The 26,271-nt window shown below is 40.3% G+C and overlaps 1 protein-coding gene across 1 annotated transcript in view; it reads right to left on the bottom strand.

Moving 5' to 3' along the window:
* The window catches only part of PRKAR1B (protein kinase cAMP-dependent type I regulatory subunit beta), a 171,240-nt gene that overhangs the window by 14,471 nt on the left and 130,498 nt on the right, over positions 1-26,271 (bottom strand). The window contains exons 8-9 of the mRNA XM_029053257.1: positions 23,786-23,846; positions 19,994-20,115 (exon numbers count right to left, since the gene is read on the bottom strand). Coding sequence (XP_028909090.1) covers positions 19,994-20,115; positions 23,786-23,846 — 183 coding nt within the window. The remainder of the gene's footprint in view (positions 1-19,993; positions 20,116-23,785; positions 23,847-26,271) is intronic.

Here is a 26,271-nt window from a genome sequence, read left to right as displayed (position 1 = left end):
CTTCATGAATAAGCATCCCTGCCCAGAACAAGTTTACAGTCTAAAGGACGTCCCAATACTTGGCATATAGTAAGGGCATAATAAATAGCTAAAATGGAATTTCATGAATAGAAGATTGTCCCCATTTTCAGACAGTGTTAATTCCCAAAATAAAATAACAAAAGTAGACAGGAATCCACACTTTGTAAATCACTTTTTAAATTTATTTTTAGGGAACTAAATGATATTTAACCTTGTGTGGGTGTTTTTCTATTTTATTTGTGTATTTATATACTTATATTGTAGTATGTGTTCATTTTATGTACTGACTTGCATATAGAAATAAATGCATCCACATAGAGAACATATCACTAAATAGTTGTATAACACATTGGCATTTGAAAAGGATTATTTCATAACTGTTACTTAAACTTCCCCATCTTCAAATCATTTTCTGTCCACTAGCACAGGCAACTTACCCAAGGGCTTCCCAATTAGCAAAACGTTTTATGGTTTGGGGTTGCTTTTTACAGTTTTCATGTTCCCAAAACTCTTGGAATAAACGTGTTTGTACCCTTTATTTGTGAAATCTCTCTTTTTTTAGCCTCTTTCTGATTTTCTTTCTCTTTCTTTCTCTCTCTCTCTCTCTCTCTCTCTCTCACACACACACACACACTCACTCCTACATCAAACATTCCAAGTTTATACATTTTGTGGAGTTGGTTGTACTTGAAACAGTGTAAGAACCTGTTTCGGTAGGTGGACTTCATAAATTAGACCCAGGTGCCAACTTTTAATGAATCATCTTAGAGATACTTGGCCTTGGCTAAGGAACTAATCAGTAGCTTCTGTGGGAAAACAACTGAATTAACATTCATTCTGATGCCAGATTTTAAAGACGGTCTGTGCCAAGCACTGTGGATTATTGCCAACAATGCACTGTTTTCCTCCTTCATACATATCAATGTACAAGGCAATAAAAGTCACAAAGAAAAAAAGTTGCATTTTAAAGATTCTTTCTTTCTACAAAGCTAGCCTTTATTTTAATTCTCTCTGAAGCCAGGAAATGTCCACTGGTTTGACATAAAAAGTGACTCTATAATGGATAATTCATCAACTGTTCACACTTCTAACTGACCTTAATAGCTAGTATGTCTCAAGACTAGCTGTACAGAACACTTCCACCTACAAAACCTGCAATATTGGATGAAAAATACTGAACACAAGAGGAAAAAAACACTGAAAAAACAAAAGCTTTCCTAGCGATAACCAGTTTTAGTTGTGAATGTCGTTTCCCGGCCCAATTACTCCTACCACCATCTGTTACTTTGTGAAAACATTCTGAAGATACTAAAGTAACCAGACCAAGCAAAAGTCTGGGACAGACATCATGATTAAAGTCTCATAACTAATGGAGGGATGGGAAATGGGAAGGAGGAACAAGCATTTATGCTAATAGTGAGAAAGCACATTTTTCATTAACAAACACTGAAGAAATTTCCAAAGCCGCTACCAACATGGGGGGAGGGAGAGGGAGGGAGGAAGGGAGGAAAGGGTGGGGATAGAAAGACAGAGAGATGGGGGGGGCACACCAGTTCTCTTTCTTATTTGGACAAATGAAATGAAGCAATTTTGGACTTGCCATTCAGTAAAATATGCATTATTGCAGTGTGGTACATTCAGAAGTTTTCAGTCATGTCAATATTCAGGTGAGATGAAAGAAAACTGCTGAGTTACAAGTGAAAAAGAACAAGTAAAAACCAAAGGCATTTAGTTTGGAACCAGCAGATCCTGATCATGTTGACTACGTAGTTTGAGTCATGGCATGTGAGAAATAACTTTAATTCCCCAAAGGGCTTAGACATATCCTGGGAACCTCCGGAAAACTCTCAGAGACTGAGCACATTTAAGCGTAGCATCAAGAAAATTCTAACAGAGTGCAGTTCCCCATAAGTCTACAGTGAATACTATAAAAAGTGAAGGAATCTTAAAAATATTTAACAATTTAAAACTACTTACACATGAAAACTTGCCATCATCAGGAAATGAGGGCAGGTGGAGGAATGGCACTGCTGATGATTAAAATCAGATTTAGGTATTAGTTTTATCCACTTTCCTCCTATTTGGGCCTCACTGAAGAAGCATCTGGAGGCCATAGGGAGCTGCAGTCAGGTCCCTAGACAGTCAAGCAATCAATCATATTTACTGAGCACTTACTTGTGCAGAGCACTGTACTAAATGCTTGGGAGACAGTACAACATAAGAGAGTTGGTAGACACTTTCTCTGTCCACAGTGAATCAGAAGGACCTCAGTTCTAGTCCAGGTACTTTCACTTGCCTGCTGTGTGACCTTGGGCAAGTCCTTTCACTTCTCTGTGCCTCAATTCCCTCATCTGTAAAATGAAGATTAAGACTGTGGGCCCCATGTGGGACAGGGACTATTTCCAACCTAATTAATTTGTATCTATCCCAGAACTTTTTGAACAGTGCCTGGTACATAGTAAGCGCTTAATGAATACCATAAAAAATGAGCTTACAGTCTAGAGGGGGAGATGGACATTAATATAAGTAAATAAATTACAGATGTGTACATAAGTACTGTGGGGCTGAGGGAGGGATGAATCAAGGGTGCAAATCCAAGTTCAAGGGCAATGAAGAAGGGAGTGGGAGAAGAGGAAATGAGGGCATAGTCAGGGAAGGTGTTTTGGTGATGTGCCTTCAGTAAAGCTTTGAAGGTGGGGAGAGTGGTCATCTGCGGGATGTGAAGAGGTAAGGTGTTCCAGGCCAGACTGAATGTGTGTGAGAGGTCAGCAGTGAGACAGACAAGACTAAGGTATAGTGAGTAGGTTGGCATTAGAAGAACAAAATGTGCAGGCTGCTGTAATAGGAAATCAGGGTGGTAAGGTAGGAGTGGGCAAGGTGATTAAGAGCTTTAAAGTCAATGGGTTTATCCTGGTTCTAGGAAAAACCTGTTTTAAGGGGGGGGGGAATAAATGAGCTGTTTCAAATTACATCCGAATGAGAATGAAAATTATATGCAAACTGTCATTCCAGATGTGAAGTATTTTGCCAAAAAGAAGGGAAAAGCTAATCCACAATGGGGTAACTTTGTAGTACTGTTTGAGGACCACCCAAAAACTATTTAAAAGTCCTTTGGGGAAGTCTATTGTTTGCATTGTGCTACCTAAAGACACAAGCCTTTTTTCTGGCTTTGTTTTCCTGAGAGTTAAATTTCAATGTGGTTCCCCATGTATTGGTACCTGAAAGAAGAAAACAATAGAAAGGAGCATAAAAGCATGAATAACGAAGGGCACTAGTTGCTCTCTGAAATAATATTGAATTCCTTTTATTTGTATTTCTGACTCCTTGTATTGTTTCCCTGAATATGGCCCTGACATTTTAAATGTATTCTTCCCAATCTAAAACTTTGCTTAGTTTCGCCAAACTAAAATGGGACTACTCCAATTAAACTACTTTCATTTATTTTTCTTCTACCCTAAACGTCCCCTAACACAAATTCACTTCCAATTTTACAGGTAGCATAGGTGATGTGAGCCATTTAAAGTTATTATTTCAGTACTAAGTGAGCTGGAAATTTGCCTATTATTTGTGTAATTTGACTAGATTGAGGGGATTTTATTGGAACCTGATAATTGTCAAATTTCCACTTTAACTGTGCCAATACACCACATGGGCCCATTCTCAGAATGGATGACTTCTATAGGTGTCAGTCCTTTTAGTAAATTCAGAAAGTGGCCAGAGATTTTGGGGGGCTATGGTCCCCCAAAACAAAATCCCTAGTCCAATAGTACATAATGCACAGAATGAAATACAATTCCCACTCTCTAGGGAATGGACTCAGCTTCAGAGGACTACTCTGTCCTCAACCAAAAATGTTCTTCCTATTCAGCCCAAAATGAGTATCGCTTTCCTTAGCTGGTTGTACGTTTTATAATAATAATGGTATTTGTTAAGCACTTACTATGTGCCAAGCACTGTTCTAAGCTTGGTAAACTGTTCTGCTATTTTTGGAATTAATAAAAACCCAGGCAACACCAAAGCAGTGCAGACTGAAGCATCTGAGGCACCATTTCTAGACAAGATTTGTCTTTGTAATTAATAATTAATCATGCGGTGTTTCTAAAGAGATTATCAGGGTGATAGCAGAGTGTGCCTAAGGCAGGGACTTCATTAATCCAGGTTGAAGAGGTTTGCTTTGTAGTTCCTCTGCTTGCTGTAGAGAAGACCAAAGGGGGTCTTTTTCAGGTTAAAGTCGAAGGGTGACCATTTAAGTCAGAAAACCCACTGGCACAGTCATTTTTTTTCTTGTTTTCAGTGTTGCTCTTCCACCATTCATCTTCGGAGGCTGGTTTTTATCACTACACCTGGCCCCTGGACCTATTCTCCCCTGCTTCTGTAGCAAAGGGAGGAAGGATCAGCTTAGGCATGCATCAGCCACATGATAACATACATGGTTTTTAATGAAAGGCCCTTTCAGTAATAGCTATGGTTCATATTTAGGCAATGACTGCTTCATGTCTATGGCTTTCTCAGGAATTTCAACCTGTTTTATTCCAAACTTTTGCTACAACAAGTTTTCTACTTCGAGGAGACAGCTAACAGGACTGGTTCTATCTCTCACCTCAGAAGTTAATATGCTAGTTGGGAGAATTACATTTTCTTAAATTTAGGAGCTGCCTAGTCACTGAGCGATTTCTGTGACTTCCTTTTATCTTAAAAGCACATCAGAATTTAGAGACTCAAATGTTACTCATTTAAAAACAAAAAGCAACTTCCATTCTTATCACATCCATTGACATGTTTTTCCACTTTGCCTTTAATCTTCTCATAACCTGCACAATGCCAGGGAGGTGATGGAGTGTGATTCAGGGGAAACATGTCCAGGGCCATTCTATTTTATTTCCTAGCTTTATGCCGGAACACTCAGGGAGGGTGGAAAGACAGCAAAATGCTGTGAGACATTACCCTACATGGTTATACTTTGGCAACACTTTAGAGCTTTGAGGATTCTTTCTGGGTCCAGCTTTCTTTCTTCTTTAACTCTGCACACATCAGGACGAAAGTTCTGTGGCTACCAACTGGCAAGAGAGAGAAGTTTTGAGCATATTCACTTTGATGCACACTCAGCCTGACTCTGAGCTATTAAATACATGATTTATAGCATCTGCTTATTTTACAAAGGGTTTTTAAAGAAATCAACTCTGTATCCCTGTGATGTAGAGAACAGTGGGTAATCACCTCTGTGTCCCTGTAATGAAGAGAATAGTGGTTATCATTTCTCATTTTGATGACGGTGGTGAGGATGATGATGGGCAGGGAATATGTCTGTTTGTTATTCTATTGTACTCTCCTAAATGCTTTGTAGAGTGCTTTGCACACAGTAAGCGGTCAGATAATATGAATGAATAATCGAATGAATGGATAATGGAGTCTCCCACTGGGAGTTCATTCATTCACTCATTCAATCATATTTATTGAGTGCTTAGTATATGCAGAGCACTGTACTAAGTGCTTGGAAAGTACAATTCAGGACAAATAGAGACAATACTTGCCCAACAACGGGCTCACAGTCTAGAACGGGGGAGACAGACTTCACAAGAAGTAAACAGGCATCAATAGCATCAATATAAATAAATAGAATTATAGATATGTACATATCATTAATAAAATCAGTAGAATAATAAATATGTACATATATACACAAGTGCTATGGGGCGGGATGACAGATGAGACTCTAGTTAAGCACCTAGTATGGATCCACTGTACCAAATGGATACTCAAACATTCCTACTATTAGTATTACTGCTATGAGACTCAGTCCTGATATTTTGGGACTGAAAATCTGCAGGAAGGAAGTGATTACAGTGCTAGCAATTTGTACGGTCCCGCTCACCCTCTCTCGTCCCTGTCATTCATGTTCCCGCGGGGACAGGCTGTAAGCTCCCTCTAGACTGTAAGCTCGTTGTGGGCATTCATTCATTTATTCATTCAAACTTATTTATTAAGTGCTTACTATGTGCACAGCACTGTACTAAGCGCTTGCGAAAGTACAACACAACAAAACAGTGACATTCCCTGCCCACAACGAACTCACTATCTAGAGTGGGAGAGACAGACATCAATAAAAGTAAATAAAATTTCAGATATGTACATAGTGCTTTGGGGCTGGGAGGGGGAGAAGAGCAAAGGGATAAATAAAGTTACAGATTTGTACATCAGTGCTTTGGGGTTTGGAGCAGGGAAGAGCAAAGGGAGCAAGTCAGGGAGACACAGAAGGGAGTGGGAGATGAGGAAAAGTGGGGCTTAGCCTGCGAAGGCCTCTCGGAGGAAATGTTCTTCTAATAAGGCTTTGAAGCGGGGAGAGTGGTTGTCTGCCGGATTCAAGGAGGGAGGGCATTCCAGACCTGAGGCAGGACGTGAACTAGGGGTTGGTGGTGAGATCGAGGCACAGTAAGAAGACTAGCACTAGAAGAGTGAAGTGTGTGGGCTGGGTAGTAGAAGGAGAGAAGCAAGGTGAGGTAGGAGGGGGCATGGTGATGGAGTGTTTTAAAGCCAACAAAGAGGAGTTTTTGTTTGATACAGAGGTGGATGGGCAACCACTGGAGTTTTTTGAGGAGTGGGGTGATGTGTCCAGAATGTTTCTGTAGAAAAATGATTCAGGCAGGGAACATGTCCGTTATATTGTTACTGTGTATTCTCCCAAGCATTTAGTACAGTGCTCGGCACACACTAAGTGCTGCATAAATACGATTGTCTGAATGACTGAAACAGAGTGCAACAAGTGTAGGCAGGCAGGGGTGTGGTACAATTCCAAGGACAAAGGCTTTTTCTATTTGCATGACCAATTTCTGGCCAAAGTGACCATAACAAAGTGCCAAGGCTCTGCCGTGACCCGACCGTCAGTTGCCTCGGTAACCACTACGGTCCTTCTTGCCCTCATTAGCCAGCTATTTATCAGGATTCCTGTTGGGTCTGTCCATCTTGTGCAATGCCCTAATTGGCTCTTCAGTTAATCTTCCTCACTTATGGTATAGACTCAGCAGACAAAGCTAGGACTATAGTAATAACGATGATGACGACAATAATAATAGCACTAAGAATCCAGTTCCCCTGGTTCAGAGTAGTGCTCTTTCCAACAGGCCATATTGCCTATTACTCCCATTTTAGAGATGGGGAATCTGGGAGCCAGAAAAGTTAAGCGATTTGTCCATGGTCACACAGCAGTGACAGACCTGGGATTATAACAATAATAATAATGGAATTTAAGTGCTTACTAGTGCTTAAGTGCTCGAGAAGCAGCGTGGCTCAGTGGAAAGAGCCCGGGCTTGGGAGTCAGAGGTCATGGGTTCGAATCCCAGCTCGGCCACTTCTCAGCTGTGTGACTGTGGGCAAGTCATTTCACTTCTCTGTGCCTCATCTGTAAAATGGGGATTAAGACTTTGAGCCTCACGTGGGACAACCTGATTGCCCTGTATCTACCCCAGCGCTTAGAACAGTGCTCTGCACATAGTAAGCACTTAACAAACACCAACATCATTATTATTATTATTATTACTATGTGCCAAGCACTGTTCTAAGTGCTGGGGTAAATACAAGGTAATCAGATTTTCCCATGTGGGGCTCATAGTCTCAATCCCCATTTTACAGATGAGGCAACAGAGGCATAGAGAAGTTAAGTGACTTGCCCAAGGTCACACAGTAGACAGCTGGAACGGGCATTAGAACCCATGACCTCTGACTCCCAAGCCCATGCTCTTGCCACTAGGCCATGCTGCGCGCTCTCTTCATTAGATCACACTGCCTCCAATACACAGCTTTTTCATGACAAATTGATTCACAGGATCAAAAATGAAAAAGTGGTAGGGTCAACATAGTATTCCACAGCTGCGATCTCTAGTAATCAGAGCAAGTGAATCATATAGTCACCCTGGGTAAACCTTGCAGCTAATATATGGGTAGAATTTAGAGTACCATGAGAACAGCTTCCCTTTTTGCTACTATCGTTCGCTGGCTATGTCATTACCCCAATCTGTATTAACGCACATCTAGGACAGTGCTTTTCCCTTGATCCCCACTGAATAACAGCTCCAATTCAAATTACTATGTCCAGGAAGATTTTTTTTAGCCTCATAGCTCTGTGAAATGTGCACTCTAATGGTCTGAACTGATAGCCAAAAAAACACTCTATGCTCTCTCCAAAGTCAATCTCCTTGCTGTGCGTATACACAGTTTGGTGGTTTGTTACAACTGCAAATTTATTTGTTAAAAACTGTACATCTGTTATGATTCTCCCTTGCCAAAATATCATTCTTTATGGCAACAATCATTGCATGGTGCTTAAAGTTCTTCACCTCGGTGCCAGGAATCTCATATGGGATAATCCCATGACCTTGGAATCCGGCAGATACATTCCACATCTGTCTAGTCTGGGAAAGCCTGAGCTGTTTGTTGTGTGGAGAGCAGAGTGGGAAACAAGATATGGAAATGTCTGAACATTGAAAATAACTCAGAGGTTTTTTTTGTGGGGGGTGAGGAGGGGTGAAGTTTTTTGGGTGTTTTTTTCCCCAGTCTTTATGTACCTTAAGACTAAGCATTTACTGATCTCCCAGTGGATTCCTCCTATCTTTATGGGAAAAATACCAATTTGATTGGTCCTCAACTATTTATATGAAGGCTTATTTGAAGATTAACAATATCACTTTTATTCATTATCATGGGTCAAACAATTGGATGATTGAGGCAAACTACTCCCTAAAACACTTTAACAACAATCAGTGTCAAGATCATCTCACAGTCTACTATGGCCTGACCATCTAGTACCCCACAAAAGAATGCTGAGTGTCTAAGACCTTAGTTCTCAGGGAAGCTTTATTCACTCAACAGCATTTATTGAGTGCTTAGTGTGCACAAAGCACTCTACTAAGCACTTGGGAGAGTACAATATAACTATAAGCAGACACATTTTAGGACATAGGCACCTTCCCTAGAAACAGTCCCAACACCCTCATATACAGAAATCATTTCAAGATTATCTTAATGGCCCATGAACATGAGGACATGTTCAATGGGGCCAATCAGATGGAAATTAAAATATGCTGTTTGTAATAATACCACCCAAGTTCTCAGGGGGTGAATTACAGTGGTTTCTCTGTAATGAACACAGCCAGAGACAATTAGCTGCCCAACAACAAACTAATATGTAGAGACCAGTAAAGTAGATGGTTGCCCTGAACCGACGAAAATCAATTTTACAAGGAGTGCAGTTACTTCCAAGTCTGATGAAAACAGACAGTAAAGACGAAAGTATTCCATATGTGAAGATCAATCCACCAGTGGTATTTATTGAGAACTTACTTTGTGCAGAGCACTGTACTAAGCACTGAAATGTCATTTGTCAAATGCTTACGAATGGTATTTGTCAAACGCTTGTCAACTACTGTACTGAACGCTGGGATAGATACAAGCTAATCAGGTTGGATACAGTCCATGTCCCATATAGGGCTTCACAGTCTTAATCCCCACTTTACAGATGAGGTAACTGAAACACAGAGAAATTAAGTGACTTGTGCAAAGTCACAGAGCAGACAAGTGGCAGAGCTAGGATTAGAACCAAGATCATCTGACTCTCGGGCCCTCATTCTTTTCACTAGGCAATTCTGCTTCTCTGCTTTATACAGTTGTGAGAGTACCAAATAGAGTTGGTAGACACATTCTCTGCCCAGAAGGACGTGACAGATGAGACAGATGATCCAACTGCATGAGGGAGAGATTTTACTCGATACTGGAAGCCTTGATTACAATATAAAATAGCTGAGGAACCCCATGAATATACTTCTACTTAAGCAAAAAGTGAAAATTATCAGATAACTTAAAAAGTTTGTGAAAATTCTCCCATGAGGGCAGCAGAAGAATGCCTGTGCTTCTGCACACTGTTTAGAGGTTCCTTGGTTCCACTTCTTTTCTGAAACATTATACTGACCTATCACATAAAACCTTATGTGTCAACTTTATCAGCAGCTTACAGAACTGGTGCACCTATTACTAAAAGCTAAGAGACCAGGAAAAACTCATAAGCACTCGGGAAGTTTTACCGTTCCTTCAAAATATGGGCATTCATGAAACAAATCCGTAAAGACAGAGTTCAAACCAACTAAATGTCTCCAAAGAAAAGCAGTGTGCAGCCTCAGTAGATGGGAGATATTGATGTGGGAATGGCTGTAAAGATTTCGTTCTTCAGATCTATGGGGAAAAAAAAGCCTTAATTTTATGGATAACCTGTTTCCAGTGACCCAGCTGCCACCAGTATGAATGTAGGTTCTCATGAAGGAGGAAATTTTAGTGCCTTGGAAAAGAGGAGCCAGCACAGAGGTTTGCACAGTGACCATGACTTGACCAAATAATTGGGGGATTTAGTGAAAATGAATATGATTACCTCACAAGTAGTGGCAGTAAAAACGTTAAGTACTTACTAAGTGCAGAGCACTCTATGAAGTGCCGGGAAGAAATAAACAGATGGGAATTAGACATGGCCCCTATCCCTCAGGGGGCTCACAATCTAAAAATAAAAATGGGAGCAGTGACTTATGGTAAATGTTAAGTGTTTACTATGTGCCAGGCACTGTACTAAGTGCCAGGGTAGATAAAAGCTAATCAGTTTGGACACAGTCCATTTCCCATATGGGGCTCACTGTACTAATCTCCATTTTACAGATGAGGTAACTGAGGCACGGCCAAGTGAAGTGACTTGCCCAAGGTCACACAGCAGACAAGTGGAAGAGCCAAGATTAAAACCCTGGCCCTTCTGACTCCCAGACCCACGCTCTATCCACTAGCCCATACTGCTTCTCTTGGTGACAGACACATAGGGAGGGAAGAAACAAAAACATAAGGACAACATAAGACAAAAACCAAAGGCCGGTAGGGTGTTGTGGCTAAAAGAGCAGAATTTCAGGTTCCTACGGCTCAGAATCCAGTCACGACCACAGCCACAGTGACCGCTACAACAGTAACGGTGGCTGCTTTCCTCTGACCCAACAGGGTGGTGAGACGCATGCCCGGATGGAGGACAGCGGTGCGGGTAGCATCAGGGGAGGGGGGATACCATGGGCACTGGAACTGTGATGGAGGTGGTGGCAGGTGCCCCGAGGAGTCCCACGGCCATCTGGGGGAGAGGTAATACTAATACTAATTACTAATTTTGGCATTTGTTAAGTACTTACTATGTGCCAGGCACTGTATTAAGTGCCGGGCTGGATACAAGCAAATCAGGTTGGATATAGTCCCTGTTCCATTTGGGGCTCACAGTCTGTCTCATTCCCCATTTTACAAATGAACTAACTGAGGCACAGAGTAGTGAAGTGACTTGCCCAAGTTCCCACACAGAAGACAAGTGGTGGAGCTGGAATTAGAATCCATGACCGTCTGACTTCCAGGCCCGGGCTCTACCCACTACGCCTCACTGCAGTGAACTCCTAAGAGTGACTTGATTCCCTGAGACTAGTGGTGCATAGCATATGTCGGAAGCATGGCCCTGGGAGATATGATTGGATGTGGGGGAAAGCTGGCAACCCAGAAGAGTCACACAGCCATTTGGTGGAGAGAAAACAATGTTTCTCCCAATTCCGAACCTTCCCCTTAAGCTCCCTGACCAAATCCTCTGCTAAATCACAATCCTGGGAAGCATAGTATAAGAAGATCCACATTCTGTCTAGGTTTTATAACAGCCGGACAGTCAGTCAGTGACATATATAGGAACTGAACTCTCTTGGTGGCTTCTTTCCTATCTTTTTCCAGACCAGACAAAAAGTCTGTACTCTGATATAAGTTCCTTTCTAACCCAGATAATAATAATAATAACTGTGGTATTTGTTAAGTGCTTACTATGTGCCAGGGACTGTACTAAGTGCTGAGGTAGATGCAAGGTAATTGGATTGGACAGTTTCCCTGTCCCATGTGGAGCTCACAGTCCTATTCCCCATTCTATGGATGAGGTAACTGAGGTTCAGAGAAGTGAAGTGACTTACCCAAAGTCACACAGCAGACAAGTGGCGTTGCCAGGATTAGAACCCAAGTCCTTCTGACTCCCAGGTAGGTGCTCTATCCACTAGGCCATGCTGCGTCCTATGATACCCATTCTCTGCATTCTCCGATCCCCATTTGTTCAGTTCCTGAGCTTATGGTCTGTCTCCTTCTCCAGACTGTAAGCTCATTATGGGCAAGGAACATGTCTGCTAATTCTGTTGAACTGTACTCTCCCAAGCACTTAGTACAGTGCTCTGCATTTAGTAAGCACACAATAAATACTACTGATTGACTGATGGACTTTCCAGATCTCTGAGACATCACGCATTAAGAAAATGCAAGCCCTACAGCAGCTGTTTCTGACACCCAATTCTGAGGTCTTTGTGTTCCCGCAAGGTAGAAGAAAGAATCCTGGGGATAGTCAACTACCCTTAGGTAAGTCCCTTTTTCTTTGAGGTGGATACCAAGCAAGGGGAAGATGCTGACTCTTATGAGGCAGCACAGCTGCTATTGACATCATCCACCTTCTAGCCATGTGGTATTTCTATTCTGCCTTTCTTCCTGCTCCTAATAACAAGTACCAGGCCAGGGAAAGGGGTGCTTCAACTTTGGGCGGCGGAGCATACTTTCCAAGACCTTTGGGGATCATGTTTCAGAGCGGTTGGCAACTCCTAAATAACTTCAAAGACAGCTGGTGTGAGCCGCCAGAGAAAAGGAGGCTCCTCCACAACCTCCACCAGCAGGAGGGAAGAAGTCCTGGAGGGAGATGGTGTCTTCTCAGGTCATGGAGCTGAAATCCAGAAACAAGACAAACTCCTTGAATCCTCTCTATCTTTCTCCCGCTCTCTGCCCCTCCCCCTTTACATTTTAAACTCTTTCTCTCTCTTTCCCTCTTACTCATTTATCAATCAATCACAATCCAGCTTGCACATTTTGATCCTCTAGCACAAACCTACTCGCTACCTAGATCTCTTCTATCTTGCTGCCGACCCCTTGCTCATGTCTTCCCTCTGACCTGTAACTCCTTCCCCCTCCATATATGACAGATCAACATTCTCTTCACTTTCAAAGACTTACTAAAGTCATACCTCCTCCAAAAGGCCATCCCCAACTAAGTCTTCATTTCCCTTTACTCCCTCCCCGTTGTAGTCAGTGACACATTTGGATCTGTACCCTTTAAGCACCTGATATTCACCCCACCTTCAACCCCCAGGACTTATGTTCATATTCACAATTTATTTTAATGTCAGTCTTCCCTTAGATACTCTAAGCTTCGTGTGGGTAGGGAGCGTGTCTGCCAATCTTTTTGTATTGTACTCTTCCAGGTGCTGTGTATGGTGGTTTGGGCCCTGAAACGCCCAATAAATGCCACTGATTGAGCATTTTCTGTATGGTCACTACTAAATCCCACTGAATCATTGCAACCATAACATCAGACTCAGTGATGAGAAAAAACAGGGAAAGATATAAAAATTTACCTGTTTCCAAATGGAGAAATGGAGAACAAATGCTCTCCCTACTAGTCAAATAAGCATCAGCTCGGTTCCCATGTCCTGAAAAGTGGTCCTCAAAACCTGGGAGATAACTCCATACTGAATGATCAGAAAGCATTTGACCATGTGGAGTGGAATAATTTCTACTTCGCTAGTCAAGTAAATGTATGTTGGCACCAGTGGGTTCCCAAGCTTCATAGAAAGCTGACGGTAAATTAAAAATGACAAGACAAGACTGCTTTCCTACCATTATGCTCTCTATCAAGGAGACCGAGTAAAGCAATGGTGTAAAAGTCTTGGAGAGCATAAAATGCCCACCAAAATGAGGATTAATAAGCCCAAACTACCCTAATTCTCCATCTTGAATTTTCCATTTTTATTACTTTCTGTATTTGCCCACAGGCTGATTTTCTTTAGATGTGTCCAAATTTCTTTTAGGCCCCGTTATTTCACATAGCTGTAGGACACCTGTTTGAAACCAAGTAAATTGGACCCACTAAAGAAACAGAAACAGAAAACTTTGGAGGAAACTAATCCAAATGGTTCAGTAGAAATTTACAAGTTTCCGACCACAGAATCAGTGAGACAAAGGCACTTTATAACACAGAGAAATAATACCATTAAAGCACTAGATGACAATGCAACAGCACCAATCATATCCTGAGAGACACTTGCATTAGGATGTTTCATACAAAGAGAGCCAAGGGTACTTAAAATACAAACAGATTTTCTTCTAAAAAGTCAGATTGATTTCCATTTTTCATAAAAGAGGTGTATCTTGAAATGTTATGAAATAATGATGGGAAATTTTGAATAGGCTGTTTGTTGTTTTCATAGCCCCGGTTAAGACAGGGATTCTAAAGCTACTTGAAGGTCAAATATTGTGCAATATTACAATAGAACAGGCATAATGGCTGTAGCCAGAACTTTAAAGATAATGGGGTAGTAGAACTGCATTAGTTTTAAAGGGCAAAGAAATTACATTCCACTGTCCTCTACCTAGAAACTTTCTTTTCTAAAAAGCAGTGCAAATGTACCCTTAAGGAATAATTTTCCAGCTTTACCAGAATACTATACATGACAAAAATACAAGCACCCAGGTTGGAAACACCTATAAAATTCTAGAATAAAAACCTAATAAAAAATTCACAATTTAATCACGGCCTTCAGAGAGATAAATTATAAGAAAATTCTGGCTTTTCCATAGACCACAGGTTGGTTTATTTTAATTTGGAGGCAATTTAAGGCATCAGCCTGTAGACTAAAGTATTTTCATGTCATTACCGAAAAATGGTACACTTTTTTTTCCTTTCTCTAATTATGATTTCTATCCTAGGAGAGAAGAAGTTTCCTTTTAAGGCACAAAAATATTCATATATACATTTATATAGGTTGACCAGAAAGATTATATTTTCTGCTGAGACTTCTATCTGTGCATGTAAAAATGATAGCTGGAGGAATTCTAGCCCCAGGGATGAGTAACAATTTTTAATGGATTCTTTTAAAACTAATTTGTTCTCACGATAAGAACAAGCTATTTAATTCCCCCCTCACCCTTCTATCCCAGTACAAAAGCAAGGGTGACAACTTTACATTTTGATTGTGCAGGAGAACTTGGGGTGGAGCTTGGAGGGGATGAGGTCTCCCCAAAGGGGCATAGCCTGTAGGAGGTGCGGTTTAGAGACGCAGAATTTCCTCCCTTTTTCCCATCTCCCAGAAGAAGAGAAGCAACATGGCCTTGTGGAGAGAACATGGGTCTGGGAGTCAGAAGGACCTGGATTTTAAACCCAGCTCTGCCAACTGCTTGCTGTGTTACATTGTGCAAGTCACTTAACTTCTCTGTGCTTCAGTTTTCTCGATTGTAAAATGGGAATACCTTTTCTCCCTCCTATTTAGACTGTGGGCCCATGGTGGGCCGGGATTGTGTCCAACCTAATTAATCTGTATCTACCCCAGTGCTGAGAACAGTGCTTGACACATAGTAAGTGCTTAACAAATGCTATAAATAAATAAAATAAGAGTTCCAGCCCTTGAAGCCTGATGGAGATGCAAAAAGGTCCTAGCAATCCCAGGAGCCAAGGGGGAAGTCAAAAGACTTCTGGGCTCTGAATCCAATGGGGATGAGAGGGGTGCCCAGCTCATTCTGCAGGGGTAAATGATCCTCCGCCTGGCTATCCAGTGAATATGGGAAGTAATAATAATAATAATAATGTTGGTATTTGTTAAGCGCTTACTATGTGCCGAGCACTGTTCTAAGAGCTGGGGTAAACACAGGGGAATCAGGTTGTCCCACGTGAGGCTCACAGTTAATCCCCATTTTACAGATGAGGGAACTGAGGCACAGAGAAGTTAAGTGACTTGCCCACAGTCACACAGCTGACAAGTAGCTGGTTCTGGTCTGGGACCAGGCCAGGGACACTTGACATGCTTAGAGAAGCAGCTTGATTTAATGGAAAAAACAAGGGTTTGGGGAATCACAGGACTTGAGTTTTAATTCCAGCTCTGCCACTTACATGCTGGGAAACCCTGGGCAAGTCACTTATCTTTTCTGTACCTCAGTTTCCTCACCTGTAAAAAGGGGATTAAATATCTGTTCTTCTGCTCCTCTAGACTGTGAGCCTCAAGTGGAGTGAACTGTGTGCAACCTGATTATCTTATATCTACTCCAGTGTTTATTAGAGTGCTTGGCACATAGTAAAGTGCTTGATAAATCCCACAATTACTGTTATTATTACTACTTTGGCAGAAGGCAAGAAATGAAGCCAACATCATGGCTCCATGGTTCTAGTCCCAATCTCCATTTGGTTACAAGAAGATTGACTGGCTTGTGGCTGCATGCCTCACCCAAAAAGTTGGAGCAGGAAATGTAATGGCTTCATGTCTGCAGAATCAAATCCACAGGGGCAATGACTCCCAGTACAGTCACCGAACTGACCTCCCCTCTTTTAAAATAATATTTTCCATTTATGCAAGGTAGGCAATGGTTATTCTGGGATTGGTGATCTAGTTTATGGGTTTAGATGATCTCTTTGTCTCTCTTCCCCCTTCTTACTGTCTCTCTTTTGACTATTTCATTCCTCATTTGTATCTCCTCTAATCATTGGAGGGGAAAGGAAACAAATTAATTATACTACTTAACAACTCTAATAAAAAGCTTTATGGAAGAGGATGTTGAATAATTTTTTTTACATGATCTGGATTTCATTATTATGCTCTTCACATTCTGCATTGCAACTGATATTTGAGAAATGATTTTATAAAATGTTCCGTGTGGTATGGAACCAGTTTTTTAGGTGGACTGCGCTCTTCAAAAGATTTCATACTATACAATTTTGTAAGAGAACAAGTACTAGGTTTCTGGCCAAAATTCACTTGAAGATAACTGTCATCCTTCTCTATGAATCCCCTAAAGCTTCAATAGTTTTTCCTAAGCACATTTTTAGGTCATTTGATTTTCTTCTAGTAATAGTAGTAGAAGCACTGTAGTGGGCACTTGGGAAGTCTAGAATAAAGAAGTGACACTTTTCTTGCCCACAGCTCCAAAGTGCAAACTGTATTTTTCCTCCAGAGGGGATCACATTTCAATAGTGAGAAAAGTGATTCCAAGATCCTTTGGTATTTATGATTTGATTTACATAAAATTGGGGAGACTGCTCTGGGATTACATGTGATAAAGGTACACTACGATCATTGCAGGTAGTGAGCCAAAATGGGAACACATTTTTAACCAGGGAAAATAGAACAGCAATAAATTAAATTTGCTGGATAATTCATTTCTGGACTCCACAGTGCAGCATACGTTATCTCAAAGTGAACATTTACTGCTATTCTACAACCCTCTGGACAACAAAATGAGTTTATAGCAGGAAGTTGGCAACATTGCACCACGGCAATACTAGAGGTTACAGCTTTAACCACTGTACACAAAAATAAGTGGCTGTTGGAAGGTTTTTACATCTTGCTACAGAAAGGCACAGGCGCCTCCTAAAGAGATAAACTGGATTTTTGTAACCATCAAATCCAGTGTGGAAAATTGGCGGCATGCACAAACAGTTACCAAAGAGTACTTTCCCTTCCTCCTCCTGTGAACAGCTGCTGAGATTTGGATTGATGGCAAAAAAAAAAAAAAATGAACATGGTCTACCATATCTTATGACTCCAGGGAGTCGTGGACTTCAATTTTAAAGCATGCATTAACATCTTTACAAATCGTAGAACTTACCAAGACATTTTGGTATTTTGAAATATAATTAATCCAAGTGACTCTAAATTGTACTCCCAAAAAGTGTTAGTCACCCCATCCAATCTAGTGTCATCCGTAAACTTGAAAAGTGTAATATCTCAATTCCTTCACCCTAATCACTGAGAAATAAACACACTAAGACCAGTCCCTTGGGGGCACCACTCAATATATCCTCCCCATCTCTCTTTCCCATTTGACATTTTTAGATCCTTGACTAATCTCTCCCTCCTAGTAAGAATCAAATCAAGGACATTTATGCTAGTGGATTCCTCTATTTTCTGAACAAGGAAACTGTCCCCACACAATGAAAAATCTGTTCGATGATCTCAGACCTGTTAAACTGGTTTTACAGCAAATACCTGGTTTAAGTCCTCTTCCACCATTAAATTCTGACCTGAAGCTACTTTGGCTATTTTAGGGCTACCCAGACTTCTACCATGGCACCCTTATTCTTCCCCCATTCATATTTACCAACACTCACGTATATTTCTTTAGGGATAAAACATTAATTTCTTGAGTAAATTAATGCAACAATGTCCACAAAAAGCAAAAATCATATGGATCTCATAACTAAAAGCCCAAATTGGTAGCCAATTAAAAAGCTCAAAGAATCATTCAGATATTTGTTCCACAACAGCCATTTTCAGAGCTCATTACATGTTATTTATCATCAATAGTATAATGCTAAGCACTTAGTAGAGCGCTAAACAGTACAGTGCCCTGAGCCCAGTAAGCACCCAATAAGTACCATTGATGATAATGATGATCAATAATATTTATTGAGCACCTACTGCATGCAGAGAGTATACTAAGCACTTAGGAGAATATAAGATAATCAGTAATCATTGTTCCTGTCTTCAAGGAGCTATCTGATAGATAAACCCTGCTGTTGGTCCAGTGGAAAGACTACTGCTCTAGGAGTCAGGAAATCTGGATTCTACTCCTGGTTCCCTCTTTTGGGACTATACTACCAAGTGGTAATGTTTTTTGACCATAGAACACCTCAGGGCATTCTGCAGGACCCAACAGGAGTCCTGGAATAATAAAAAAAAGACAGTCGGCTAATATCAACAGAAAAGACCTGCGGGGTCATGGTGCTATGGTACTGTAACACTACATTTTCGTCACTTCGGTTGGAAATGGGTCTAGCAAGTAAAATAATTCTATGGTATTTGTTAAGAGTTTATTATGTGTCAGGCACTGTTCTGCTGGGGTAGATACAAGATAATCAAGTTGGACACACTCCGTGTCGCACACAGGGCTCCCACTCCTAATCCCCGTTTTACAGATGAGGGAACAAAGGCACAGAGAAATGAAGTGACTTGCCTCAGGTCCCACAGCAGACAAGTGGCAGAGCCAGGTTTAGAACCCAGGTAACTCTGACTCCTCGGCCTATGCTCTATCCATGCTGCTTCCCAAAATATTTTTAAATGAACTCTGCGATGTGCCGTAGCCCAGCCCACCTACTTGTTCGTTTTGCTTGTTGCACTACATGCTCCTCTGGTCCAGAAAATGACCGACAGGGATTAAAAAGTGTGAGCGGTATTGGGCAAAACCACTAGCGGCTATAATCAATTGCTTCGCGCAGGTTCTTTGACCTGAAATCTCAGGACTGAGGCTCATCTGTCATTCCCGACAGAAGACACCATCATCATTTAAAGGTAACACAATATTTGTTGAAATTCTTTTGGAGAGAAGATCTACATTTTCCATTCTATGGCCAAAGTTTGTTCCTTTTGAAGAAAGAGTTCTACACTGGGTTTTTCACTATTTGGACATATCGGAACTGGCCCTAGCTTATCTGATTGATAATCTGAAGGACCCAGAGAAGCCTGTGATTTAAAACTAATTTAATACAAAACTAATTTAATACTCAACAAACCATATTAAAACCAATGGCCTGGAGGAAGGAAGTTTTAGGAATGGTGGTTCGCTGGAGAAAGCAGTTAGGGAAAGAGCTGAAACAAAGCTATTCCCTCACCTCAGGAAATCTGGGTCACCTTTCGTAAGCACCCAATTCCAATGACTGATTGACTGGAGGAATACCACTGTTGGACAATTTTCGAGAGTTGAAGAGGATGGCCCAGAAGTCTTGGAATTGCTTGCTTTTTAGAAGAATGCTACAGTGAGGGCTAAATGCAAACTGACCTAGATGGTCCCAAGATCCAGATAATTAGGGCTACAAATATTAGTTCAGTAGTAGAGAGATAGAGAAGTCTCATGAAGTAGCACTCACCTCCGTAATAATGAAGAAATCATCCCCTGGTTCACCCTGAACGACAATTTTTTCTCCATCTTCAAACTGGACAGGTTCAAGTGCATCAGCCACTGTCAGTCGCTCCCATTTATCCAATGATTCTAAAGCAATAGAGATTAAAAAAACAAACAAAAAACTGTTCACTGAATCTCACAAGGTGTGGAATTTGCGACCTAAACCATGACAATGCTATCAGTATTCCTCCTGAAACATTTGAAAATAAAAGATAATCTTTTTTGCCTTTTTCCTCAGAATGTATACTCAAAAAAATCTGAAAAATAGCTGCGATGATTAAACTTTGCTGAGGGAATAATGAATAAAACATGAGGCAGCAAAGGTTACAAAAATGCATTTTCCAATCTCTTTATACTGCAAAAGCCCAGAGACTTTAAAATTAGTTGGACACTTGCAACATATGATTAGAACCCAGCCTTTAGCAACTATACATGGTATAACACTGTAAGAGATGCAATTAGTCAAACCTGAAAATTAGGGGGGGAATAGCAAATTATTTAGCAAGAATCACTTTTGCAAAAATACTATGACTACTTAGACTGCAAAGGTTTTCTATTTATTTTGTAATCTCCCAAGCACTTAGTACAGTGCTCTGAAAACAATAAGCACTTAATAAATATTTATGAATGCTTGATGACTTCAATTCAATTTAATGGTGAAAGCAAACTGTGCAACCAAACAGCATCATCATCATCTATCTGAGAAATATTGAAGGAATTTGTACTGGCCTTAATGTTCTCATTTAGAAACATATCCTAGTTTTAACTGTTTAAGGTGAAAATGCTTAATTATAATAGAAATTTTAATCTTTTAAAACAAATAGTGAAGCTTAAAATTTCCATCTCCATCTTTTCTCCACCTCCTCCAAAGCAGAGAAGGGATATGTGCTTTCTGTAGGAAAAAAACTTATTTGAATAATTATTGCATTTTCTTTTTTTGGTAAAGTAAATTTCATTTGATTTTGCCCTGTATATAGGGCAGATGCTAAAAATAAAGGTAAAGGCAATTTATTTAAAAACTAGGTTAACATTGGGAATCGCTAAAAAACTTCTTGCCAGTTCTAAATGTTACAAATTATACAATAGTGCTTATATTGAAATATGAACAGCTGGTTTCTTTTCAAAACCCTAAACAATTTTGTAGTTGTAGTGCAAGTGAATTGATGTCATTTTAAGTAAGTTTGCTCAGAAACATTCTAAAAAAATGTGCTCTGGCATTATGGATATGGTCATTTACTAATTGAGAACAGTGTTAGAGTCATATTATTTAGAAGTTATGTAAGAATATTGATTATTATATCCCTGATATTACTATGAGGATAAGAATAAAATACATGGTAAACCTGGCATTTAACAACATAATTTGTATTTATTTTCAAAATGGTAATTAATGGTATTATGTTTGCCCAAAAAAGTAGTTACTGGATTCGATTCCACATTTGTTTACTAGAAGACTTTTCCTAGTAATTTGAGAATGTTTATTTCTGATAAAGAGTTTCAACAGCTTCATAATCACTAAAAAAAATCCCTCTATTGTATTTTGCCAAGATTAGAAGAGATCAGAGAGAGAGATCGAGAGGAAAGAGAAGATAATGCCATGTCAGTTTTATTCAACAAAATTTATAAAATGTCAAATGGATTTGTGGCAATTCTTTGAAAACAAAAAAACATTTTTCAGTCTTTTCAACTAAATTCAGACCCCCTTGAAACAATCAATACACTGAATGCTAAAAACCTGCTATATTTAGAAATCACAGAATATACTTACAGCAGCAACCTATGACTGGAGTTTAAGTGACATTTAATGAACCTTTTCAAGAAATTCATTTTAAACATTTCAACATTGAATTGCCCAAAATAAATGCTGGTGGAGTTTTATAAAGCATCAAGAAATAATTTAGAAAAATTGATGTTTCCAGTGTTAAAAAACAAACGATCTTAAATTCAGCAATGAAGAAGATGCTCTTGTTATACTGGAAATAAAAATGATCTAAAAGAATAATTTAATTCTAAATTCTGCCTATTCACGTTATTCAACTGCTGACTTTCAGCAGAGACCATGTAGGAAACTCAACTCCATTTTCAGTCTTTTTCACTCTCCAGGAAAGAGGACCAATCTTCTTTTTTTTTAAGTACAATTTTCTTTTCATATCTATGTGATTAAAATTTAGAATTATAACTAGAAATAGTTTACTTAGTCCTAGAAAAAATAATTTAAGAATACACTCTAAAGGTAAATTTCTCAACTGAAATATGATACACATCCTCCAAAGTCAACCTTTCTGTATTGTCTAACTGCTCCATTTATTAGAGACTTTTCTTCTTTTAATGGTGATTGATCAGGAGGGATTAGGAGCTTGTTGTTTTTCCTACTGAAGGCCATCAAGAACATGTCCACATTTTGTGACTATCACATTAATCAAAGAAAAACATTATCCACACACATGAAGCTAAACAGATGTTTTAAGGATGCTTGACAAGATTATAAAAGCCACAGACCAAAAAGAATAGGCTTCAGACCATTTTGATTTTGGGGTGTTAGTTTGTTTAATGTCCGCAAAATTATATGAGAGGTTACATCATCTCTTTTACAGGAAACATTTCTCACCTTAAAAGTAGAAAGATCTTGGATGATAGTAAAACATGACACTAAATTACTCATCTTTCCAAATTTCCTTTAGACCAGAGTCATCTAGTGGCTCTGCCACTTGTCAGCTGTGTGATTCTGGGCAAGTCACTTCACTTCTCTGTACCTCAGTTACCTCAACTGTAAAATGGGGTTTAAGACTATGAGCCCCATGTGGGACAGGGACTGTGTCCAACCTGATGAGTTTGTATCTACCCCAGCGCTTAGAATACTGCTTGACACATAGTAAGTGCTTAATAAATACCATTACTATTATTCTTATTAACTAGCAGGTTATTTCCATTAAGTGGAACCAATGAAAAAAAAAAAAGGGGGAGGGGACTATTTCCAACCTGATTATTTTGTATCTCAATGCTTAGTACAGTGCTTGGCACATAATGAGTGCTTAACAAATACCATCATTAAAAAAAGTTCTGTTACTGGACAGTCCTTCAGGCCAGATGTCACACTGCTGGTAGCTGTGGACTTGAATGGCCTGCCTTATCAATATCACATTAATAAAAATAATAACAACAATTGTGATATTTGATAAGTGCTTACTGTGGGCCAGGCACTGTACTAAGCGCTGGGGTGGATACAAGGAAATCGAGTTGGACACAGTCCCTGTCCCATGTGGGGCTCACAGACTCAACTCCCATTTTACAGACATGGTAACTGAGTCCCAGAGAAGTGAAGACCCTTACCCGAGATCATACAGCAGACAAGTGGCAAAGCCGGGATTAAAACCCACGACCTCCTGACTCCAAAGCCTTGACGATATGCATACTCCCGATGATTATGAGCATTGGTGCAAGGCCTCGGCAAGGGGCTGATTTTTCCCTTTGTTTTTATTTTTAAAAATTATCTGCAGTTTGAAACTACACCTAGTTTTTTTCAGTTCCCCAGCCTGTGGGCCAATCTTCAACTGAAAAGCTAGCTGAGATGACCTTTTACATCTCTTCCTGCCCTCATGATTGTATGCTTCTGACATGTTTTTCTAGATGGATATTCTACTGGGAAGAATTCTATTATATAGTTTACCGCTTTCACCATTTCATCCCAAACAGAAATACACTTAGCCAGCACGCATGAGAGAGACACGCCGACACTGAAGAATAAAGAACAACTGACCCAAAATGGAGACCTTGCTTAGGAATTCCTCATACATCTTCCGTTTCCTCAGTGTGCTGCCCTATTAGAGAGAAGAAAGAAACTGATAAGAGCACAAGGCATTATACAAATATTTGCATAGCGTGCTCCTACAAATGTCTTTCCTGAACTGTTTTGTATCTGAAGGGCAGATAGAATACACAACCCAAGGCTAAATTTACTCTTTCATTTACTATTAATGCAAGGTACCAAGACTCAGATTTTAACTCCATTGAAATGCTTCCTCTGAGCTTACTTACATTTATAGAAAATATCATCCCATGGATGGAGACAGTATAATAAAGGGGATAAATGTACTTGTGTTTACAAATTTTATTCCTACCCTCGGTACTCAAGTACATATGCATATATTTAAGTGTACATTCAAAAATGAAATAATTCCAAACGGCTTTAGAGTCATATTATTCAGAAGTTATGCGAGAATGCCTTTATAATAAATTTTCAGTTAACTAAGTAAAAATGCAATTCCTATTACCTGAAATTAGCAAGAGTACATGAATAAAATAAATTGGAAACCTGGCATTTAACATCATTTTGATTTATTTAAAAAGTGGTAATTAGCTTGCAAAAAAAATGTAGTTACAAGGTTCATTACACATGTGTTTAACTAGAAGACCTTTCCCAGTAATGAGATCCATTTATTTATGATAAAGAGTTCCAACAGCTTTACAATTATTTCAAGCAAATAACTTTTACCAGTCTCCAACATTAAACTGCAAGGTCTTTGAGGGCCAGGAATGTGTCTTGCTAACTTCTGAACTTCCCAAGTGCTTAGTATGGTGCTTAGCACTCAGGAGTTACTCAAGTAGGTAAAGCATTTTGAGCACATCTCCCCACTCCTCAAAATCCTCCAGTGGTTGGCCATCCACTTTCACATCAAGCCCGAACTCCTTATCAGTTTTAAGGTACTAACTCAACTCTTTCCCTCGTACTTAGCCTTACTTTTCTCCCATTAAAACACAGCCAGCACACTTTACTCCTCTAATACCAGACAGTAAACTCATTGTGGGCAGAGAATTTACCACTTTATTGTACAGTACTCTCCTAAGTACTGGAGAAGCAGTGCGGCTTAGTGGAAAGAGCATGGGCTTGGGAATCAGAGGTCATGGGTCCTAATCCTGGCTCTTCCACTTATCAACTGTGTGACTTTAGGCAAGTCATTTAACTTCTCTGTGCCTCAGTTACCTCATCTGTAAAATGGGGATAAAGACTGTGAGCTCCACGTGGAACAACCTGATTACCTCATATCTACACTAGGGCTTAGAACAGTGCTTGGCACATAGTAAGCGCTTAACAAATACCATCATCATCATCACTTAGTACAGTGCTCTGCACATGGTAAGTGCTCAATGAATACCAATGATTAATACCAACCTACTCATTGTGCCTCAGGCTCATCTCTCTCACTCTTTACCACTTGCTCATACTTCTCCCTGCATGGAACTCTTTCCCCTACATACATGACAAGTCACTATTCTCTCGATCTTTAAAGCCCTATTAAAATCACATCTCCTCCACGAAGCCTTCCCTGACTAACCTCTCATCTCCTCAATCTATTTTCCTTCTCTACTGTATCATCTTTGCACTTAAGTCCATACCCTCTAAGTACTTAAGTACTCACCCCAACCCCTACCCCAACAGCACTTATGTAACATATCACTCTAGGCTTCAAGGCTGTCCATCACCTTGCCCCCTCCTACCTCTCCTCCCTTCTCTCTTACCACTGCCCACCCTGCACGCTCCGCTCCTCTGCCGCCCACCTCCTCACCGTCCCTCGGTCTCGCCTATCCCGCCGTCGACCCCTGGGCCACGTCCTCCCACGGTCCCGGAATGCCCTCCCTCCTCACCTCCGCCAAACTAATTCTCTTCCCCTCTTCAAAACCCTACTTACAGCTCACCTCCTCCAAGAGGCCTTCCCAGACTGAGCGTCCCTTCTCCCTCTACTGCCCCCCTTCACCTCTCTGCAGCTAAATCCTCTTTTCCCCCCATTTCCCTCTGCTCCTCCCCCTCTCCTTTCCCATCCCCTCAGCACTGCACTCGTCCGCTCAACTGTATATATTTTCATTACCCTATTTATTTTGTTAATGAAATGTACATCGCCTTGATTCTATTTAGTTGCCATTGTTTTTACGAGATGTTCTTCCCCTCGACTCTATTTATTGCCATTGTTCTTGTCTGTCCGTCTCCCCCGATTAGACTGTAAGCCCGTCAGACGGCAGGGACTGTCTCTATCTTTTGCCGACTTGTTCATTCCAAATGCTTAGTACAGTGCTCGGCACATATTAAGCGCTCAATAAACACTATTGAAGGAATGAATGAATGAATGAATGAATGAATGAATGAACGTTGCTTCACTTACTATGTCATTTATTTTAATGCCTTCTCCCTGATAGATTTTTAAGGCCTGTGAGGACAAGGATTGTGCCTACGTATCCTACTGTACTCTC

Source organism: Ornithorhynchus anatinus, chromosome 2 (genome assembly GCF_004115215.2).
Source record: "Ornithorhynchus anatinus isolate Pmale09 chromosome 2, mOrnAna1.pri.v4, whole genome shotgun sequence".
Taxonomy (NCBI): Eukaryota; Metazoa; Chordata; class Mammalia; order Monotremata; family Ornithorhynchidae; genus Ornithorhynchus; species Ornithorhynchus anatinus.
This window is presented reverse-complemented; position numbering and strand designations above follow the sequence as displayed.